This window comes from Stenella coeruleoalba, assembly GCF_951394435.1.
Source record: "Stenella coeruleoalba genome assembly, chromosome: 11".
In the NCBI taxonomy this organism is placed as follows: Eukaryota; Metazoa; Chordata; class Mammalia; order Artiodactyla; family Delphinidae; genus Stenella; species Stenella coeruleoalba.
Window position 1 is genome coordinate 51,742,654 of NC_137157.1, and position 22,244 is coordinate 51,764,897.

General features: G+C 42.3%; 1 protein-coding gene across 1 annotated transcript in view; it reads left to right on the plus strand.

Moving 5' to 3' along the window:
• The window catches only part of GNS (glucosamine (N-acetyl)-6-sulfatase), a 52,553-nt gene that overhangs the window by 15,199 nt on the left and 15,110 nt on the right, over window positions 1–22,244 (plus strand). Inside the window, exons 4-10 of the mRNA XM_079938446.1 lie at window positions 524–589; window positions 1,027–1,125; window positions 2,636–2,803; window positions 4,449–4,531; window positions 6,344–6,462; window positions 8,177–8,280; window positions 16,210–16,311. Coding sequence (XP_079794572.1) covers window positions 524–589; window positions 1,027–1,125; window positions 2,636–2,803; window positions 4,449–4,531; window positions 6,344–6,462; window positions 8,177–8,280; window positions 16,210–16,311 — 741 coding nt within the window. The remainder of the gene's footprint in view (window positions 1–523; window positions 590–1,026; window positions 1,126–2,635; window positions 2,804–4,448; window positions 4,532–6,343; window positions 6,463–8,176; window positions 8,281–16,209; window positions 16,312–22,244) is intronic.

Sequence of the window (22,244 nt, forward strand, 5' to 3'; positions counted from 1 at the left end):
TTTTTTAGCGGTACGCGGGCCTCTCACTGTTGTGGCCTCTCCCGTTGTGGAGCACAGGCTCCGGACGCACAGGCTCAGCGGCCATGGCTCACGGGCCCAGCTGCTCCGCGGCATGTGGGATCTTCCTGGACCAGGGCACGAACCCGTGTCCCCTGCATCGGCAGGCGGACTCTCAACCACTGTGCCACCAGGGAAGCCCTGATTGTTTTTTTTTTTATTCAAGTATAGTTGATTTTGATTGGTGTTTATATTTTTTAATGTTTGGAAGAAAATTCTTAGCTTGCTGGCCCCACAGAACAGTAGGCAGGCTAGATTTGGCCCGCCAGCCATAGTTTGCCAACTCCTGCTTCAGAAGTTCCTAGGACGATAGAGTTCTTTACTTTTTGACTGTTATGTGTTTGAGGAAATTGAGCACCTACCATGTTTCAGGCACTGATCTAAAAAGATTCTGAAAGTTTCCTGTTTCCTTCTGGTCTGGTCACGTCCTAAGGACTTCTAATGCGCTGCTTGTTTTGCTTTGCAGTATGGAGCCCCAGATGCAGGTGGACTGGCACACGTTCCTCTGGGCTGGAGTTACTGGTATGCCTTGGTGAGTGATTAATGAAGTCAGTGGCAATTCTGCACAACCCTGCAGATGCTGTTTACTTTCTGCTGTAGCTCTGATGTTGACATTATTTGGTTTGCTTTTATGATTGACCATTTTGTCTCCTTAAAAGAAAGTCTGTTGAGTTGTGAGTCACTCTGTTTGTGGGATACTTTTCTTGCATTCCACAAGGTTTAGCAACATGTTTTGCTGTTCTACCGGATCCATTTCTGGCTTTTTAAACTAAGACATATTATTGAAACTGTGCTAGCAGTTAATAAAACCCTAGTCATAAAGTCCAATTCAGTATTGACTTGAGCAATTACCTTTTTTTTTTTTGTCTTATCACTATTTAAACAGAGTATAGTTTAGCCCAGCATGGTTTCCAACTTTCATTTTGTGTGCTGACCTCATAAAAAATCTTACTTTCCTCTCTTTAATAGGAAAAGAATTCTAAGTACTATAATTATACCCTCTCTATCAATGGGAAGGCACGGAAGCATGGTGAAAACTACAGTGTGGACTACCTGACAGATGTTTTGGTGAGTTACTGAAGCTCTGTCCTTGCACTTTAGCTCATGTTTAATTAAACTCTCTGCCTAGAAAATCTTTACTTGTATTTGTTAATGTTGGGTAACGTGAATAATAACTTGGTCTAAACGCCAAATAATATTTCCAACTGATTAAAAACTCCTGAGGGTGTTTTTCTTTGTAATTAAGCCAGGCTCAGATCTAATGTTCTTGAAATTCCAGCAGAAAATCCCTTTTCCAAAGGCTAATCTCTAAGACTATAGAGATTAGTTCGAAGAGGTTTTACTTTGTAGGGGTTCCTACTCTTGATCCCAGTTTTACTCACAAGCTACAAGATGGCATCTTCATCATGAGGGTGGCGGGATAGGGATAGGGAAGTTCTTCAGGCATTGTATATTATATATAAAAAATACTGAAATTGGGACGGGAATTTGGGACTGTCCTTTCCTGTCTAAGATGTATCTAATGACAGCCCCCCCATAGGGCATTCATTCACCAAGTACTTCAGCACCCATTATAGCAGGTGTTCAGCAGTAAATGAAACAGAGTCTTTGATCCTGTGGACGGTAACCTTTTAGTGGAGGATTTTATTTACCCATATGTGTGTTGTCTTGTTAGATGGCGATTAGTTAGAGAAATAAGGCAGGGGATGGGAGTTACATAGATAACATTTAGGCAAAATCCTAAAGGAGATGAGAGTGAGCTATACGGGTCAGGGGAAAGAGTGCCACAGGCAAAGGGAACAGAAAGGGAGTGTGCGTGGCAGGTTGGAGAAACCACAGGGTTTCTTGACAGGGCTGGAGTAAAGCAGGGGGATGGGATGGTGATAAGAAATTGATAGTATCTTTTGAGTTTAGTGTTGGGAATAAATGAAGATGTAAATCAACTAGGAAATTAAAAACACAGCATGTGTGTGGGAAGCTTTCATTTTCATAAAGTATCTCCAGAGAAGCAAATGAAAAATTTAAGTCCATATAAATTAAAACCCTGGTGTGGTGTATTTAGACTTAATATTGTTCACTTAGTTTAGCTACTTCAGCTGGCACAACTTAGGATATCTACTCTCTACATATTTTTGTAAAATTACAGTAACTTAATTCACTTTTCCCACTGTTGTGAATTAGGTTGGCTCTCTTTTTATGTTCTTTAAAGCATCAAATGTGTATACTCTAAGCTGCATAAATGTATATACTCTAAGCTACATTAATATGTTAACACTAAAATGGCCAAATTACTATTTTTTTCCCTTATGGGAGGCATAACAATTTTAAGGTCATGTAAAATCATCAGAACCCTAATTGCTTTCTTCAATGGTGTGCTTTTCAATTTTTTATTGTGTTTGCCTGAAAGCCAAACGATCTGTTGCAGCAACACGCTTGCAAGTGACTGTGACATAGATCGTATGCTAAGATTGGTGGAAAGCTAATAGGGCCCTGTACCCCTGTTCACCAGAGAACAGGTATCTATCAGGTCCTCAACTGTGAAGTAGGGTAAGCAATGACAAATCTTTGTATATGTCAGGCCAATGTCTCCTTGGACTTCCTGGACTACAAGTCCAACTCTGAGCCATTCTTCATGATGATCTCCACTCCGGCACCTCATTCGCCTTGGACAGCTGCACCTCAGTACCAGAACACCTTCCAGAACGTCTTTGCACCAAGAAACAAGAACTTCAACATCCATGGAACGGTAGCTTCCCCTAACCCTTGCATTAAGCCATGCTCGATGTGATTAATTGTGTAATATACTTGCCAGGGAGCCTTTGAATCATATAGTTGGTCTTCCTTCTAAATCTTTTAAAGGTAGTTGCACCTGTCGCTAACATACTAGGTAGTATACACTTGCTTCAGAAGTCAGATAAGGTTCGTGCCACACACCCAGCGGGCAGCTGGAGAGTCGGCGGACAATGGTAAACAAACGCCATCTTTCCTGACTACAGGCTCTTTTGATAACCTCTGTGCTGGCACTCCTCCTGCCCGGCAGTGGCTGAGACATGTCCCTTGGGGCCGAGCTGGGCCTGCAGCAGTCTCCTTTGGGTGGCCCTCACCAGGCCCGAGGCGTAGGAAGAAGAGGGATGACACAGTGCAACGTGATTGGGAAGGGAAATTGAATGGAGAAATGAGCCAGAGCAGGCCATGGCCTAAATACTGTTCACTTCATATACCACTTACCCTTCCTATGGCACAGGAGATGGGCAGTTTGCTAGTTCAAAGGCAGAAAGCTTCTACTGCCTCATGCCTGTTACCCAGAAATCTTAGTTGCTTGCGAGGTGGTAGAAAGAATGAGTCTTGGAGTTAGAGTCCGTATTACCGCTTTCTAGCTCAGTGACCTGACCGTGAGCAAGATGCTTAACTTGCATTTTTCTCTCTAAAGTCGGGGATCCTGACCTCTCCTGCAACTCTTGTATGGATTAAAATACACAGAAGCGTCTAGCATGTTGCCTGGCACATTGTAGGCATGTGCTTGCCATGGATGACATTAAAGATGAGTGAACCGAGTTTGAAACCTGGGTGCCATTCTCTCTGTGTTCCAAAGGAAGTTCATAGAAGTTCCCATGACTAAGTAAGGTTAGAAACTTCAGGTTAAATAAGTCACTCTGCTACAGGATTTCTCAGAGTTATCCGTGTTCTGACATGAATTTGCAGCAGGAAGAGATGCTCTGTAGCATTTGTCAAGCATGCTAACTAAAGAAGGCTTTGAGGATCACAGTTTGCGAGATGGCAGCTTAGGGTTTTATGAATGGGGAGGAGAGAATAAATGGTATTTGGCAATGTTTTTTTGTGTTTTTTTTTTTAAACTGTGACTCTTTTATTTATATGAGAAGAATCCTCTAGATTTGGACTTGAAGTTTTAGGAAATTGCTATGATGAAATTTTTCCCAAGGTCCAAGGAATGATCGCTATCTTAGGTAGGAAAGATAGAGGGCCATGGAATGAGGACTTATTAGGCAAAACTTAGAGGAAGGTAAAGTGGATCTTTATCCTTTTATAGTTTGGGTGGTAGACCCAAGTTATAAATTTAATCTTCTGGTTAGTAGTTTCCAGTATCTTTCACGAAATCTCTTATTAAAGCTGCTAACAAAGGAGCCCAGGCCTTCTGCCATTAAGGAGGTGATGAGAAGAAGCTAAAGAATGAGTGATAATTTGCAGAAAGTTTTTTTTACCAACACAGGGGAGGGGAGTAGGGGTGGGTGGTGGAGGGAAAATCTGAAGTTGCTTAAACAGGCTCCACTTAGTTCCTTTTTTGCTCAAGTAAATGATCTTTTTCATTATCTATTCTACTAGTTTGACTGTGGTGACTTGGTGTTAACTTCTGTTTTTCTTTTAAATTTTAGAACAAGCACTGGTTAATTAGGCAAGCCAAGACCCCAATGACTAATTCTTCAATACAGTTTTTAGATAATGCATTTAGGAAAAGGTAAGAGCTGCTCCTTTCCAGTCTAGGTGGTCTTTGAGGACCCTCAGAAGCAGCCCATGAACAGGGAACTGCACCACATGGTTATTTCTGAGAAAAAATCAGAGGGTAGCAAGATGTTGGGAGAGACTCTGATGGGAGGTCTTTACATTTAGCTACAAGGTGGTCTTTGGACCTCAGGTCTAATTAAACAGTCCGTTTTTATGACTTGCTAAAACATTGCAAATTGGAGCCATTTGGTTTTTTTAACAATTTTCTATATCTAAAGAAAAGGTTGGGAACAACCTAAGTGTCCACCATCGGATGAATGGATAAAGAAGATGTGGCACATATATACAATGGAATATTACTCTGCCATAAAAAGAAACGAAATTGAGCTATTTGTAGTGAGGTGGATGGACCTAGAGTCTGTCATACAGAGTGAAGTAAGTCAGAAAGAGAAAGACAAATACCGTATGCTAACACATATATATGGAATTTAAGAGAAAAAAAAAATGTCATGAAGAACCTAGGGGTAAGACAGGAATAAAGACACAGACCTTCTAGAGAATGGACTTGAGGATATGGGGAGGGGGAAGGGTAAGCTGTGACAAAGCGAGAGAGTGGCATGGACATATATACACTACCAAACGTAAAATAGATAGCTGGGGGAAGCAGCCGCATAGCACAGGGAGATCAGCTCGGTGCTTTGTGACCACCTAGAGGGGTGGGATAGGGAGGGTGGGAGGGAGGGAGACGCAAGAGGGAAGAGATATGGGAACATATGTATATGTATAACTGATTCACTTTGTTATAAAGCAGAAACTAACACACCACTGTAAAGCAATTATACTCCAATAAAGATGTAAAAAATAATAATAATAAAAGGTCACTTTGTGAGAGATTAGCCCCAATATTTGCCTGAGACCCAAAGGCTTAGGCTAGAGCAGAATATTTGCCTTTGCAATTTTTAGTTTCCAGGAAATTCTTACTTTCTCTTAAGGTGCATTTAGTTTTAGACCAGGGGTTGGCAAACTTTCTGTGAAGGGCCAGATAGTAAATATTACAGGCTTGTCGGCCGTATAGTCTGTGTCACTGTTGCTCAGCTCTGCTGTTGGAGCGCAAAGCAGTCCTGGACAAGACAAGAATGAATGAGCACTGGCTGTGCCACAGTAAAACTTTATACATAAAACAAACGGCGAGTTGTTGTTTCATGGGCGTAGAGTTTCAGATTTGCAAGGTGAAAAGGTTCTGGAGATCTGTTCCACTATGTGAATATACTTAACGCTACTGACCTGTACCCTTAAAAATTGTTAAAACAGTAAATTTTATGTTATGTGTTTTGTACCGCAGTTAAAAACAAAAACACAGACAGTGGTCAAGCTTTGGCCCATGGCTATCATTTGCTGACCCCTAGTTTGACCATTAAACATTGTTGTAGCCAGGTCTATCTGAATTCATCTCTATCAGTCAGTGCTGAGTTGACAGCTTTCCCTTCCAGTAGTCTTTTATTCTCATCACCAGCCACGATAAATAATAAAGCTAGATGGTTATAAAAAGCCTCATTTATTTCTGTAGAATCGGTTAAATTTGGAATCAACTAATTGTGTTCTGGAGTTTTCTAATCTGTGCTTTGCAATGAATGGAAGGAAAGGAAATAGGGGATTTGAGCTTTTGGGGAGAGGGGCTCTGAGGGGTTTTTTTTGGGAAGGAGGTTGGGAGTTCTTTTGTTTCGATTTGGTTTTGGGGTGCTTTTTGGACTTCGCTTTTTTGGCAAGATGGCAGTACCTCAGCATTGTCTCTGAAGTCCCATTGCTGCCCTCCGTTCACATCCAGGTGGCAGACTCTGCTGTCAGTCGATGACCTGGTGGAGAAGCTGGTCAAGCGATTGGAGTTCAGCAGGGAGCTCAATGACACCTACATCTTTTACACCTCAGACAATGGCTATCACACAGGTAAGGGGCACCAGGACCTTGGCGAGGTGCCTTTCCTTTCTCGCTCAACCCGTAGCACTGGCAGGGAGCTCCTGTCCTTTTGCGGCAGTGGACAGGCCAGAGGGAGGGTCTTGCCCTCAGGGCCCCTCTGGTTAGAGGGCCAACTCATCTCCCCTGGTGAGAGACCAGGTTTCATTATTTGCTATTTCACAGGCTGAATTACATGGGGTTCTAGGAGTCTGAGCAGAGAGTGAGCTTGATGGGTTAGAGGCAGGCTTTATGAAGTAGGTGAGAAATTGAGCTAGATTTTAAGGACAGTGGATCTCAGGGAATAGGGGTATGACATTTGACACAGGAAGACCACGAGAGGGTTGTCCTGGGGAAAAACTTTCCTGTGAAATGAGGTGTTTTGGTGTGTGTGAGTTTTGCTTTGTGTTTCTTTTCACAACTGCAGTATGAGTCACCCCTGTGTCCTTGACTTCCATCCTTTCCTCTTGGACCTTCTCTAGTTAAAAATCAGTATTTTTTTCTCTCTCCACTCTTTTAAATTTCCTGAACTGGAAGGGCATTAACCTGAGGTTCGTTTGCACAGGAGCAGATAGATGAGGCGTTTCCTGCGGTGTTATGAATATTTCTAAGCACGCACGGTAGAGACTAGTAAAATAACTCCCATTGCCCAGCTTTGGTTTCCAGCGGCACGAGACCAGACTTTTGAATTCCTCATACCTTCTTCATGTCTCTGTTTTAGCTAGAAGTTTTTGAAGAAACTCCAGATGTTGTGATTCCATACATCAACACTTGATTGTGCACCTGACTAGTTGATTAGCTATCAGAACCTACACGAAGTCCACACGCTCCCTTTAGTTTTTGTGTGTCTTAAGGCTGTCCTTTGCCACCGATTTATTGGGAAAACTCGTCTTTTGTCCTTTAGAGTATCTCACATTCCAGATGTAGCTAACTGCTCATGTGATGCCTTAACTCATTTATCTATACTCAGCATTTTCTATAGGTTGGTAGTTAGATCTAGAGTCTTAATAGAAGTTCATGTTTTCGACAAGAATGCTTTCTAGTTGATGCTGTCAGGTACTTCTTATTGCTTCATTCACATAATGCCGCTGGGGTGTCTGGTTGCCTCACTTTAGGGATGCTGTTACTGTTTGATGGCTCATGTGGTATCAACCTGAGCCCATCCTATGAACCTTTTGTGGCTAAAACGTCCATTGATGATTGTTGCTTAAATCTGTTCCCTCAGAAATTGCGAAGTTTGGCTTCATAACTCTGTCCTTCCTTCTGAATTTACTGGCTGGAATTCCTCAGGAAATTCCCCTCACCAGCTGTTTGGTTATCTTGAAATAGAGTTTATTCAGGAAAGGCTGGATAAATGGTTTTCTCCCTTTATTTAGCAGCTTTTAGAGTAACTTCATTCCATTGTGATCAGGTCGAGTATCATACATAAATAGCGTATCTTTGCTTCAATACTTTCTAGTCATTCTTTTTGCTGAATTTGCCTGTTTGAGACCAGGGTGTCCCTCTAGGCATTTTTTTTTTTAAAGATGAGCTCATTGTTTCCTGCCTTGTAGTAATAAGAGACCCAGGCAAACTTAAGCTTTCCATTAAAACCCCATAATTAGTAGAACAAGGCTGTTTTTGATTTTTACTGTTTATTGAATGAATGCATGCATGAGTGACATTTCTATCTCGGCTCCATCTTTACCCTATGCATTTTTTTTTTCAGGACAGTTTTCTTTGCCAATAGACAAAAGACAGCTGTATGAGTTTGATATCAAAGTTCCATTGTTGGTTCGAGGGCCTGGGATCAAACCAAATCAGACAAGCAAGGTAGGTTGCTGACAAGGTGATGTAGCATTTGCCTGAGGAAAGAAAGCTTTTCCTCCTAAGAGGAGGCTGATTCAATTTCTCCTCCTTTGAGGATGAAGGCTGATTGGCTTAAGATTTTTTGCAAGTGTATTTGTAAGCCTTGCGAACAGTGATTCTTTTTTCTTTCTTTTTTTTTAATTGAAGTATAGTTGATGTACAATATTCTATAAGCTACAGGGGTACAATATAGTGATTCACAGTTTTTAAAGGTCATACTCCATTTAGTTATGTTAAAATATTGGCTGTATTCCCGGTGTTGTACAACATAACCTTGTAGCTTATTTTATACCTAATGCTCTTCATCCTCTACTCCTGTATTGTTCCTCTCCCATCCCATCTCCCCACTGGTAACCACTAGTTCTCTGTATCTGTTCTCTATATTTTGTTATATTCAGTAGTTTGTTGTGTTTGTTAGATTCCACATATAAGTGATATCATACAGTATTTGTCTTTCTCTGACTGACATGTCTCACTTAGCATAATACCAGTAAACTGCTGGCCACCCACTGCTAGATGTATATGTATCGTATTAGCATGAAGAGCTTTTGCTTGTGTTTTGAGACTAGATTTTTACTTGGTCCTCGAGCCGTGACTCTCCACCAGGGTGCTCATCAAAACTACCTTCTGAAACTGAAAGGCTCAACATCTAGAAAGGTTGAGATTGACTCACTTGAACTGGAATAGAATCCCTGCCTCTGCTTTTTTCTTAAGTTCACAATGATTCTGAGAGGCAGCCCAGTTTGGGGCCCATAGCCAGGGAGAGCAAAGCTCTTCAGGCTTTGTTGTGTGTGCACATCCCCTGGGGGCCTTGTTGAAATGCAGATTCTGATTCTGCATTCCAGCCTGCTCGCAGGTGTTCCCAGGTGATGTCTGCTGCCGGTCTGACCTCCCTCTGAGTATAAGGCTACAGAAAGGGTGTTGTCTGAGAATTTAGTCCCCCTCCCTGTGGGACTCTTCCTCACTAATGCCTTTCTACTTTACTGATTCTGTCTCCTAGTACTGTCATAAAGTACCACGTTCTTTTGTTACCATTTCCATTTGGTTTCAAACTGAGTTCCTAATACTGAGGTACTTCGTTCCTAGAGTTCATGGGCACCTTGATCCAAAACACTGGTCCAATGTTGGGAGATAAGAATTGATAGGCTCTACCAGTTGTTTTCTCTTCCCTAATACCACAGTCTCAGTCCCAGCTCTGTGAGACAAAAGAAAATGAGCAAATGGATTCTTTTTTTTTTTTTTTTTTGTGGTATGCGGGCCTCTCACTGTTGTGGCCTCTCCCGTTGCGGAGCACAGGCTCCAGACGCGCAGGCTCAACGGCCATGGCTCACGGGCCCAGCCGCTCCGCCGCATGTGGGATCTTCCCGGACCGGAGCACGAACCCATGTCCCCTGCATCGGCAAGCGGACTCTCAACCACTGTGCCACCTGGGAAGCCCAGCAAATGGATTCTTTAAGCTAAAATTGGAAAAATAGGTCAATTTCTGGGTATACTGGTGCTTGAGTTTAACTTGGGGGTGTAATGTTTACTCTGTTTAAACGTCTGTCATTCACTTATTTCCTTTCACAATGCTCTTGATGGAATTCTGTTAAAATTCTCTCGGAAACTTAAAAGGGCCTTCATAAGTGCCTTTTGAATTTTCTTTTTCTTTTAAGACCCACATTCCTAAAGGCAGTCACCTTCCACTACAAATTCATTACCCTCTAAACAGGCCTCTTCTGTCAACGGAGGTAGGCAAGTTTGGAAGACCATTCAGTCTTAAAAGTGTTTTCTTGATCTTGGTGTTGGGAGCTGGTCGAGGAGAGCACGTCTGCACCTGTGTGCATTTCTGAGGAGCAGGGCCACGTCTAACCGGTGTGGGGAAGGCGGCTGATGAGAACAGAACGACGTGTCAGCCAGCTGCCCATGGAACAGACTGTTCCTTTTTCCTTCAAGTTAACAGTGGCACTAAATGTTACAATCAGAAACTTCACTTTCTCTAAGCCATCTAAGTGAAACCAGGTCCTAGGAAGCCATTTCAACAATGATAACCGTTATTGAATGCTTAGGATGTGACAGGTGCTGTTCCAAGTGTATTACCTGTATCAACTCAGTTAACCTTCACAGCCTTATGAGATATGAATACTGTTATCCCCATTTTACAGATGAGGAAACTGAGGTATACAAGTTCAGCGATTTACCCAAGATGATGTAGCCAAAGAATATCAGAGCCCTGCACTTGAACTCGGGCAGTCTGGCTGCTATACACTTAACCAAAGTCCGTACACTCAACCATCACACTACAGCTCAGACAACAGTATTTCTTAAGTATCGTCCTATGCCAGCGCAGTATACCAGGAGCCTTGGGGCCACAGCAAGAGCAGTTAGAGAAGATCAGTTCTTAACTCCCTGAGTCAGGGGGAGCCAGATACCTGAGCTTCCGTTGTCAGTGAAAGTCTCTGAGGCATTTGGGCAGAGACCCGGGTGTCAAGAGGATTGAGTCGTGCAAAGATCTGTGGGAGGGTATCCTGAGCAGCAGAACAGTGCATGTGAAGGGCACAGATAGGAGAATGAGCTTGGCCTGTTCAAGGGACAGAAGGTGGCAGTTGTCCCGAACTACTTTTACTTCCTACTTGGATCATCTCTCTCACCTCCTTGCCTTTGTACAGCTGGCTGCGCCTTCTGTGTGAATGCCCACCTCATGCCCCTTTCCCCTGGCTAAGTTCATTGTCCTTCGGGGCTTCGGGTTAGGGCTCCCCTAAATGAACGTCACTGTAGACCCCCGCCCCACATGGAGTGGGTGCCTTTCCCAGCTGGCCTCACACTTACCACACCCGACTGAGTTTGTCTTTTTAACTCTAGGAGTCCTTAGTTGAGAGGTATTACCTGAACTTAGAATACCCAGCTTTTAGTGGGAGTTTGGAGTTAGCACATGTAAGCTATTATATATACAATGGATAAACAACAAGTTCCTTTTACTGTATAGCACAGGGAACTCTGCTCAGTATTCTGTAATAACCTAAATGGGAAAAGAATTTGAAAAAGAATAGATACACATATAACTGAATCACTTTGCTGTACACCTGAAACTAACACAACATTGTTAATCAACTATGCTCCAATATAAAAGAAAAAATTTTTTTAAAGGTCCTATTATATAGCCTAGGGAACTATACTCAATATCCTATGATAAACCATAATGGAAAAGCATATTTAAAAAAAAGAATGTATCTCTATATGTGTATAACTGAATCACTTTGCTCTACAGCAGAAATTAACACATTGTAAATCAACTGTAATTTAAAAAAAAAAAGAATACCCAGCCCTTAACATACAATGGGTGACATCCAAGTTGTGTGAATGGATATATTACCAAGGTCACACAGTAAGTGGCAAAACCAGGTCTGAAAATTAACCGTCTATTCTCAAAATCCATGTTTTTTTGGGAATTTCCTGGTGGTCCAGTGGTTAGGACTCTGCACTCTCACTGCTGAGGGCCTGGGTTCAATCCCTAGTTGGGGAACTAAGATCCCACAGCGGCGTGGCCAAAAAAAAAAAAACAACAAACAACCATGGTGTTTGACACTCTGTGCTGACATACGTGGTTTGAGAAGTATGAAGTGCCCTGCTTCCATCTAACACAGTGTGTCAGAGCTGGTGGGTGATTCATCGTGTGCTGGCAGCAGACTTTTCTTGGTGCAGGTTCTGTGTGAGGGCCACAGGGTGGTGAGTTGAGCATAATGAGCTGCGCTGGCAACAGCCTAGTAGCCAAAATAGGACATGTTTGACCAGTGGATCTGGCTTTGTGTTGGCTATTGGGGTGAGCCAGGGGCAGGTGGTATGGGTGGATGCCAAACATTGGCTGCTGAGGTCTTCTCCTCTGGCTATAAATTAATCTAGCTTTAGATTTGGTGGTAGAATTTCTTCAAACGGGCTTTAAGGAAGGAAAAGGTTAGTACGAAAATGGAAATGACATCGCATGATCCAGGGGAAATAAAACCGAACTGGGAGTCAGGAAGACCACCTACTGGCTTTTAAGACTTTGGACAGACTAAGCCTTGGTTTCCCCATGTGAAACTGGGAGGATGCTAAGGGCAAATTCTCAAGTGTAACTAGGTGATGCCCTGGCTTACTCCTTGTTAGGGAAGTGGGGCATGAGGGGCAAATCCAGATGAAGCAGCCCAAGATGTGTAGAGTTCTCTGCTTTCAGTGCTTTGCTTTTTTTTTAAACATCTTTATTGGAGTATAATTGCTTTACAGTGATGTGTTAGTTTCTGCTTTATAACAAAGTGAATCAGTTATACATATACACTTATCTCCATATCTCTTCAATAGATGGATTTGGGGTGCTCTCTGGTGTGCTTTGAGTCTTTTTTTTGAAAGCCTTACGTGAATTCTTTAACATCAGGGCTTAAAAGTCTGTTTGAAAACCTGATATACCCTCCTGGGAGCCCTTATTCTTTTGGGTAATTCTGCAGTACTGTCCTTCTTCCAGAGCTAAAAAAATAAGCAGGTTCAAGGCATGATATCCCTCGATCTCATGCCCCACAGAGTTTTTTAGGGCCTTATATTTGATCAAAATGTATATATACTTTAATCCTAAGAATATTCCCAAACAAACTGTGAGGCTGTGATTCATGAAATAATTTACTTGGTCTTGTCAGAGCGTTTTCTGTTCCAGTCCTTAAATGCATCTTTATAGTCAGTGATAAAAGCAATAATACCATTTTAGGAACTCGAAATGCTAATGTTTCTAGATGTCATTAGGGCGATGGGCTCATAGTATCCATTCTAATCCTTGGCTGTATAAAAACCAGAGAGAGGTATAATTCTCTCTTGAATTCTTCACTCATACTTGGTATCTACTAGAAGTCTCCCATCTCCTGACATTGTATGCTAATTTTGAGACTCTACGTCTTAGTCAAACAAAACCCAGTAGGGAGAGAATTTGTCCATCATTTTTAGGGAGGATGTGATCATTGTAGATACCTGGGAAGAAAGAGTCCTGGTGGTGGCGTTTATGGTACTTGTGCCGAACTAGCGACTTGACTTGTCCTGAATCTTGCAGACCTTTCTCCTCCCCTCCCCCCACAGAGCAAACTGCCACTAGAGGGCGCTCCCACCCATTGCTGATGGCTCGAGGCAATTCCTGCTGAGACTGGCAGTCACTGTTTTATCTCTGTGGGTTTTATTATTTTGGTGCCTTGGACATGTTAATAATACCTGTGGAACTGACTTGACTTCATTCATGTTCTGGACATCACTGGAGATCTGTCAGTCACATTTTGGAGTCTTGTTGCCTTTATCTGATTCTGGAGGTGGTGTCTCTGCTTGTCTCTCCTTTCCTGCTATGGTCTCTTCCGTATTCATACTCACTCTTGTTTGCTGTATTCTAAGCCGCTCGAGAGTCTGCCTGGGGTACTTGGAACTGGGAAAGGTATCTCTAACACCGGGTCTTGTGTAATCCCTAGAGACATAGTTTTTGTGTTTTTTATCCTCAGCAACATATGGATTGCTTTTCCCGTGAGCTGCCTGCCACTGAAGGGTAATTTCCAACAGCTGCAGAGTTACACTGATTGGTTCAGAGCCAGGATATGTGTATCACTCTGCCCTCCAGGAGCCGTCCAGGAAACCTGGCTGCTACTGAACAGTGCTCTGAACAGTGCTTCTTGCCTTTCATGTCTGTACTTTGGTTTTGTTTTTAAATTAAAAGTAATAGGATTAGATTTTTTTTTCTAATCCCCATTTGGCTTCTCCTGAGATGATCTGAGTTTTCTCAACAGTTTTTGTTTTTTTTTTTTTGGCTGCATTGGGTCTTCGTTGTGGTGTGCATGCTTCGCATTGTGGTGGCTTCTCCTTGTTGCGGAGCATGGGTTCTAGGCAAGCAGGCTTCAGTAGTTGTGGCCCACGGGCTTAGTTGCTCCATCGCATGTGGGGTCTTCCCGGACTGGGGCTTGAACCCGTGTCCTCTACATTGGCAGGTGGATTCTTAACCGCTGCACCACCAGCGGAGTCCCTCTCAACAGTTTTGAAGACTGTTATTTATTTCCAGTAAACAACAGCTTTTCCAGTTACAGCCTGCTGACTTTGTGTCAGTCACTTCTCTTTCATTTCCTCATCTGTAAAATGGGGAAAATACTGCTTTCTAGGACTGTGGGGAGGATTAAATGAGGATAAGCATTAAGCACTGGCCCAGAATAGGTGCTCAGTGAACACTAGTTCCCTTCGTTTCCCTGGTGGATTGTCTCCATCACTCCAAGGCTTTTTCTAGCCTGTGACCACGTGACTTCTAGACTCTGCTACAAAAGTTCATGTGGTTCTTGAGCCAGAACATATATGGGATAGTCCAGATTGAGATGTTATAATTGTAAAATACCAGATTTCAAACACTTGGTTCAAAAATTTTTTTAAAGTAAAATCTCATCACTTTTTTGTATTGCTTACATGTTGAAATAGTAATATTTAAATATTTACAGTGAATTTCACCTCTTTTTTTTTTTTTTTTTTACTTTAATGTGGTCACTAGACAATTTTAAATTACACGTATGACTCCTGTTCTATCCCTATTGGACTTTGGACTATGCTGGTTTAGGCCTGGTAGCGGTATTGTATACAGAAGAAAAATAGTCCAATAAATCAAGGAGATATGGCAAGGTATAAATGCTGGACAGTGTCTTTAATTTCTAGAACCTTTGTTTAAAAACATCCAAGTTTTGGGACTTCCCTGGTGGTGCAGTAGTTAAGAATCCGCCTGCCAATGCAGGGGACACAGGTTCAAGCCCTGGTCCAGGAAGATCCCACATGCCGCGGAGCAACTAAGCCCATGTGCAACAACTACTGAGCCTGTGCTCTAGAGCCCGTGAGCCACAACTACTGAAGCCCGTGTGCCACAGTTACTGAAGCCCGTGCGCCTAGAGCCCATGCTCTGCAACAAGAGAAGCCACCACAATGAGAAGCCTGTGCATTGCAACAAAGAGTAGCCCCCTCCGCAACTAGAGAAAAGCCCATGTGTAGCAACGAAGATCCAACGCAGCCAAAAATAAATAAATAAAATAAATTTATTTTAAAAAAAGGAAAATAATGGCTTCCCTGGTGGCGCAGTGGTTGAGAGTCCGCCTGCTGATGCAGGGAACACGGGTTTGTGCCCCGGTCCGGGAAGATCCCACATGCTGCGGAGAGGCTGGGACCGTAAGCCATGGCCGCTGAGCCTGCGCGTCCGGAGCCTGTGCTCCGCAACGGGAGAGGCCACAACAGTGAGAGGCCTGTGTACCGCAAAAAAAAAAGAAAGAAAAAGAAAGAAAGAAAAAAGGAAAATAAATTAAAAAAATAAAAACATCCAAGTTTTGTGCTCTTTAAGGAAACTTACTGATGCATTGTTGGGATGAGTTTCCTGCAGTCCTCAAAAACTACTGCAAACATTCCTTACCAGTGTTGTCACTTCAAAAAAAAAGGCTAACATCCTCATTGGTGACAAGCATTCAACCTTTGAGCCTTTAAAAAACGTCAGGAGTCAATTTGAAGTCAAGTTTAGTGAACTAATAAGAATAATCAAGTTGGAAAACACTTTATATAAAATAGCCCGACAATTTTCTCAGCGTTCATAACAGACTCAAGGCAATCCTAAAGGAATCTTGAAAAATGTTTTTATCGATGGTAACAGTATGGGTAGAATAAACATTAACTTCCCAGGAGCATGTATTATAAACTTTATAAGGCTTTATGTTTTGTATTTTAAATTATTACAGTTATATTTGAATATATGCAATAGGAAGTATGGGTTGTACAAAAGATAATAGTAAGTGCTGTTTGTCTCACAGGTGGGTTGCGGGGAAGAGAACTCTATTATAGATAGAAAAGGAAAATGGGACAAACTGTGTTCTAGATCAACTGACTGTTTCTTCCTTTTTCTCATAGCTGCTCGTTGCCAACATTGACTTGGGTCCTACTATTTTGGACATCGCTGGCTACAATCTGAATAAGACACAGATGGATGGGATGTCTTTCTTGCCCATTTTGGTGAGTATAAAGCCCTAAATCAGGCCTGAGCCGAGATTCTGAAATAAATTCCAGGTTATATAAGTAGACTTAAAATTTACATCTTAAAGCTGTTAAATTAGGGGAGCAGAGGATAGACTTTTTCTCTTATCTGTAGTGGGAAGGAGTTTTCTTAAAAAAAGACGGGACACACATGAACAGAGTTCTATATCCTCCCTTTTTCCCTTCTCCCCCAAAAGCCCCATCATAAAATTAAAACAGGTGACAAATTGGGAAAATACTTGCAACATATGTGAAAAAGGGTAATTAGTTTTAATAGATGAGTTCTTAAAAGCAAAGATTAATACCCCAGTATAAAAATGGGCAAAAGAAGTGAATAGTCAACTCCCAGAGGAATTAAAAATGGCCAAAGTCAGTGACAAAAAATTGCTTCAGTGCTGATCAAAGAAATGCTTAACTAAAGGAGGCCTCTATCTCCTGTAGAACTGGCAAAGATTAAAAAGATTAATACCCTGTATTTACAGAAGTTTGAGAAAATGAAAGCTACTCAGACTCTGTTCATTGAAGTGTAATCAGTATAAGCTATCAGTAGGCTAATTTAACAAGACCCATCACTGCAAAATACACGTCAAGCAGTCCCATCTGAGAATTTATTTTAAGAAAACAAAATTCATTCAAGAAATATTTGAGGGGGCTTCCCTGGTGGCTTAGTGGTTAAGAATCCGCCTGCCAGTGCAGGGGACACGGGTTCAAGCCCTAGTCCAGGAAGATCCCACATGCCACGGAGCAACTAAGCCCATGCGCCACAGCTACTGAGCCTGCACTCTAGAGCCCATGAGCCACAACTACTGAGCCCATGTCCTAGAGCCCATGCTCTGCAGCAAGAGAAGCCAATGCAATGAGAAACCCGTGCACCACAACGAAGAGTAGCCCTTGCTTGCTGCAACTAGAGAAAGCCTGTGTGCAGCAACGAAGACCCAATGCAGCCAAAAATAAATAAATAAAAAGAAATTTTAAAAAAGGAAATATTTGAGTACGTAGTGCCTAGCACTGCCCAGAGCTAAGTATAAAAATTAACATGTATTGGGGCTTCCCTGGTGGCGCAGTGGTTGAGAGTCTGCCTGCCGATGCAGGGGACACGGGTTTGTGCCCCGGTCTGGGAAGATCCCACATGCCGCGGAGCGGCTGGGCCCGTGAGCCATAGCCGTTGAGCCTGTGCGTCCGGAGCCTGTGCTCCGCAACGGGAGAGGCCACAACAGTGACAGGCCCGTGTACTGCAAAAAAAAAAAAATTACATGTATTAATAGAAGAATATTGAAAACCTAAATATACAGTAGGGAATTGATCAAATTGTGGCACAATTAAACAATAGACTATTAAACCAACACTAAATGATGTAGGTATGTATACATTGACTTGGAAAGATGCCCACCACATTCTATAGGGAGAAAAAGTTTCAAAACAGCATCTTTCTCATTAAATATGTAGGTAAATATGTTTAAGCATAGAGAAGTTTGAAGGATCAATACTCATTATAGATGACTCTTCCTCATTGATTTGTCTGAGTCTATCACAATTTATTATTAGGTAATATATGATTCATACAAGAGAATACCCATAACTCACATAAGTTATGAAACACAAGAAATACCCATGAACCCATCACCCCATTTAAGAACTGAAATATTCCCCATACTGATGCATCTTCCTATGGGCTCCTCCCCATTCCACCCCTTACCTGCCCATACAAATGAGCGCTTTTCTGAATTTTATGGTTGTTAATCTCTGGCTTTTATTTTTTAGTAATTATCGTGGATGTGTCCCTAAACAACATACCTGTCTTGGGGGGAAAAATACCTGTCTTGTTTTGCACTGTAAAAGTGATACTCTACCAGTTGTAATCAGGACTTTTTTCAATTCATCATTGTTTGCAAATTGAACCATATTGTTCACAGATGCCTAGTATTCCATTGTGAGAAGGAATGCATCACTACTTAATCATGTTGTTTTGTCAGTGTACATTTGTGATGTTCCCAGTTTTGTTCTAGGAACATTGCTTCTATAGCATTCTCATACATGTTTCCCAGTGAGCATGTGTATATGCACCAAGGTTACAGGAACCTCACACGTTCATTCCTACAAATATTACCGAGTTATTGTACAAAATCGTCATCAGTTTACATTCCCACCAGTAACTTAGGAGAATTCCCTTTGCTCTATATGAAACTGTCCAACTACTTAATTTTTGCCAATCTAGGGGGTGAAAAAGATCAAAATTATATTTGGTTCTACTGTGCATTTCTTTATTAATGAGGTGAATCATTTTTTTAACAGCTTAATTCACTTACTATACAATTCAGAAGTTTAAAATTTACAGTTATTCAGAGTTGTACAGCCACACCATAATCTTAATTTTAGAACATTTTCATCACCCCAAAAAGAAACCCCCAAATACATTAGCAGTCACTCCCCCATTGCTCCCTCCCCCAGCACCGGGCAGGCACTAATCTACTTTCTGTCTCTATAGATTTGTCTACTGTGGACATTTTCTAGAAATAGAATCACACAGTATGTGGTCTCTTGTGATTGGCTGAAAAGGGTCATCCCCATTGTAACATGTATCAGTACTTTTCTTTTTATTACTGAATAATATTCCATTGTGTGGATGTGTCACATTTATCCACCCATCAGTTGACAGACATTTGGGTTGTTTCCCGTTTTTGACTATAATGAATAATACTGCTGTGAACATTTGTGTATAAATTTGGGGGCAAACGAATGTTTTCCATTCTCCTGAGTGTATCCCTAAGAGTAGGATTGCTAGGTCACGTGGTGATTTTATGTTTAACCTTTGGAGGAACTGCCAGGCTTGTTTCTAAAGTGATTGCACCGTTTTATATATTCCCACAAGCAGTGTAAAAGGGTTCCAGTTTCTCCACGTCCTTGCCAGCACTTGCTGTTCCAGTCTTTCTATTATGTCTTAGTGGGTGTGAGTGGTACTCACTGTGGTTGATTTACATTTCCCTAATGACTAATCATGTGGAATATCTTGTCATATGTTTATTGGACATTTGTATGTCTTCTTTGGAGACAGGTCTATTCACATCCTTTACCCATTTTTTGAAATTGGGTTTTTGATCAGTGAATCATCTTTCATTATGCCTTTTGTGTTTCTTCCCTTGTGAAATGCCTCTTTTTGCCCATTATATTCTTGCTGTTTGTTGTCTTTTCCCTACATTAAGGTATGAGAACACAGGAGTTGAATGTGTATATCATCTCAGTTTATGGTTAGTGTTCTTTGTGTCTTGTTTATAAAAATGCTTCTGAACCTTGAGGTCAGAAAACAATGCTCCCAAATTCTCTTCTGAAAGGTTTGTAGTTCTGCCTCTACATTCAAGTCCTTGATGTATCTAGAATTGGTTTTCTTCCGTGGTAGGAGTCAGGGATCCAGTTTCATTTTTTTCTCTGTAAATACTCAGCTGTCTTTTCTATTCTACAGATCTGTCTCTCCCTGAACCAGTATCTTTTTATCTTGTTATAAAGCTGTATAATTAAATCTTTGCGTGGGCACACCTGTCTCATTGTTCTCAGGGGTATCCTAAGAGGCGGTTCCCTCTCTTCCCTATAAACTTTAAAAACAGCTTTTCAGATGGCCTAGAAAATCATTTTGGGCTTCGGCTGGAATTACAAGGAATCTATGGATCAGACAGAGGGAAATTTACATTTCTTAACTCTTCCCATACAAATCTTAACCTGTATACCTTATTTATTTCTAATTAGGAAAAAAAAGCCTTCACTACAGGGCTGAAATCATTATGTTATTTCATAGTTAATTTCTCTGCAAAGTTTTGGAAATGGCTCTTTGCCTTGTTTTGTTTTGGACGTTGGTCCAGTGAAACCTCTGATGTATTAGGGCTGCAGAGCAGTTTGTGGCTGTTATACCTCTAGCTCTGCCCTAATACGGCAGCTACTAGCCACGTGAGACTATTTAAATTAACTAGAATAAAATGAAAACTTCAGGTGCTCAGTGGCACTAGCCACGCATCAGTTGCTCAGAAGCCGTCGTATTGGGCGACAGTTATAGAACATTTCAGTCAGCAAATTCTGCTGGATAGGGCTGCTGTAGACCAGGGGATTGGCAAAGCCCTGTGGGCCAAGTCGAGCCCACCCCCAGTTGTTGTAGATGAAGGTGTATCAGAACAGCCATGCTCCTCCAGGTATGTATTGATTGGCCTACTTTCCTGCTACAACAGCGGAATTGAATAGTTGCAACAGAGACTATAAAGCCACAGACCTGACCCCTCCTGACCATCAGTCTTAAACTTGGTGGCACGTTAGTGTCACCTGGGAAACTAAAATACTAACACCTGGGTCCCAGCCCCGGTGAGCTTGATTAACTGGCCCAAGATGTGACCTGGCCCTTGGGATTTTCACGTCTCCCCCAGTGGTTTTAATTTGCAGCCCAGTTAGAGGCCTCTGCTCTAGATCTCCCAGGCACTCTTTTTACCCCTACATACTTTGACATTTAAGTGTGGGGTTTTGAGGTCCACTCAGATCTGACAGATAAGCTTTTCCCTTGACTCCCAGCTTCTGTGGCTCGGGGTTGGCAGAATGGTTCCTTACAGGGGAGTGGCAGCCTCTGAAGTCTCCTGTGACTTACGGTTTCTGAGACCTTCATCGGCACAGGATTATCCGGTTTCATCGTAGAATAGTGATTAGGAAATACGTTCTTCTGCGGCCTTGTGCAGGCCATCACCCATTCCCCACTGTGCTCACCAGGCTAAATAGGTCCACTCCGGTCCTTAGAAGACTGGTGCTCAAACTAGCATTCATCAGCAGTGCCTGTGGGGCTGGTTCAAACGCAGATTACTCCCCACCCCCAGGGGCAATTAAGAATTTGTGTTTGTACAACATTCCCAGCAGACGCTGATCCTGCTGGGGGCACATTTTGAGCACGTTGTTTTGGAGCAGTGTTTCTCGAATTTCACAGTGCATACGAGTCACCAGAGGATTTTATTAAAACGCAGACTCTGGCTCCTTAAGGCTACAGTAGGGCCTAAGGTGGTGCATTTCTAACAAGCCCCCAGGTGTTGCTGATAGACCACAAACCAGACTTTGACTACTAAGGCTGTAGACCATCTTAAGAGCCCCTTCTAACCTGGCCTCCCCATGCCTGTCTTCCCTCCATCTCCAGATTCTGCGGCTGCTGGGCTGACTTTTCTAAAGCACAGCCTTAACTGTGTTACTTCCCTGCTCAAACCCCCTTCCCCACCCCTCCTTCCCATCACCTGCTGTTCTTTGTAGAACAAGTGGGCAGCCTGCTATCAGGACCTTTTTCTGTTTGGTACCAGCCTGCCTCTCCACCTGCTTCCTTGTCTGAAAGCTGGATATCAGGAACCCGTACCACCAGGTGTTCTGCTTCCATCCTGTGCTCATGTTGTTCTTTTGATCCCAAACTCCCTCTTACTCCTAGATCCTTCCTCCTTTCACCATCTGTGTACCTGTCTTAAGCCTTCCCATTGCAAATGCTGCTGCTTCTTTCCTTCTGCTCCACTGATGTGCAGCAAAAAGTAAATGAGTTTATACATGTATGGTATCTTCATTCTGACCATCAAGAAGTACTTCAACCCTAATACAGTCCTTAGCACACCAGCCCTGTTGAATTTCTCAGTATGAGCTTAGAAGAGCTCTTACAGGGTTTGCAGACAGTATTGTTTATTCTGATCTGAACCTTCAGCACCTTGCCCTGTGACTTTGATTCTTGTTTAGCTCCTGACCTGCTTCACAGAAGTAGTCTTGGGAGATAACTATTAAATGCTCAAAGCAATTTACATCACTTGTGAGGACTCTATAAATACCAAACATGATATTCGGTAGCCTTCAAATGTCTCTGTTTTAGTCATTCCCTTCAGTTACTGAACGAACAGTCCAATCTGTTTTGACTCCCAAGTCCC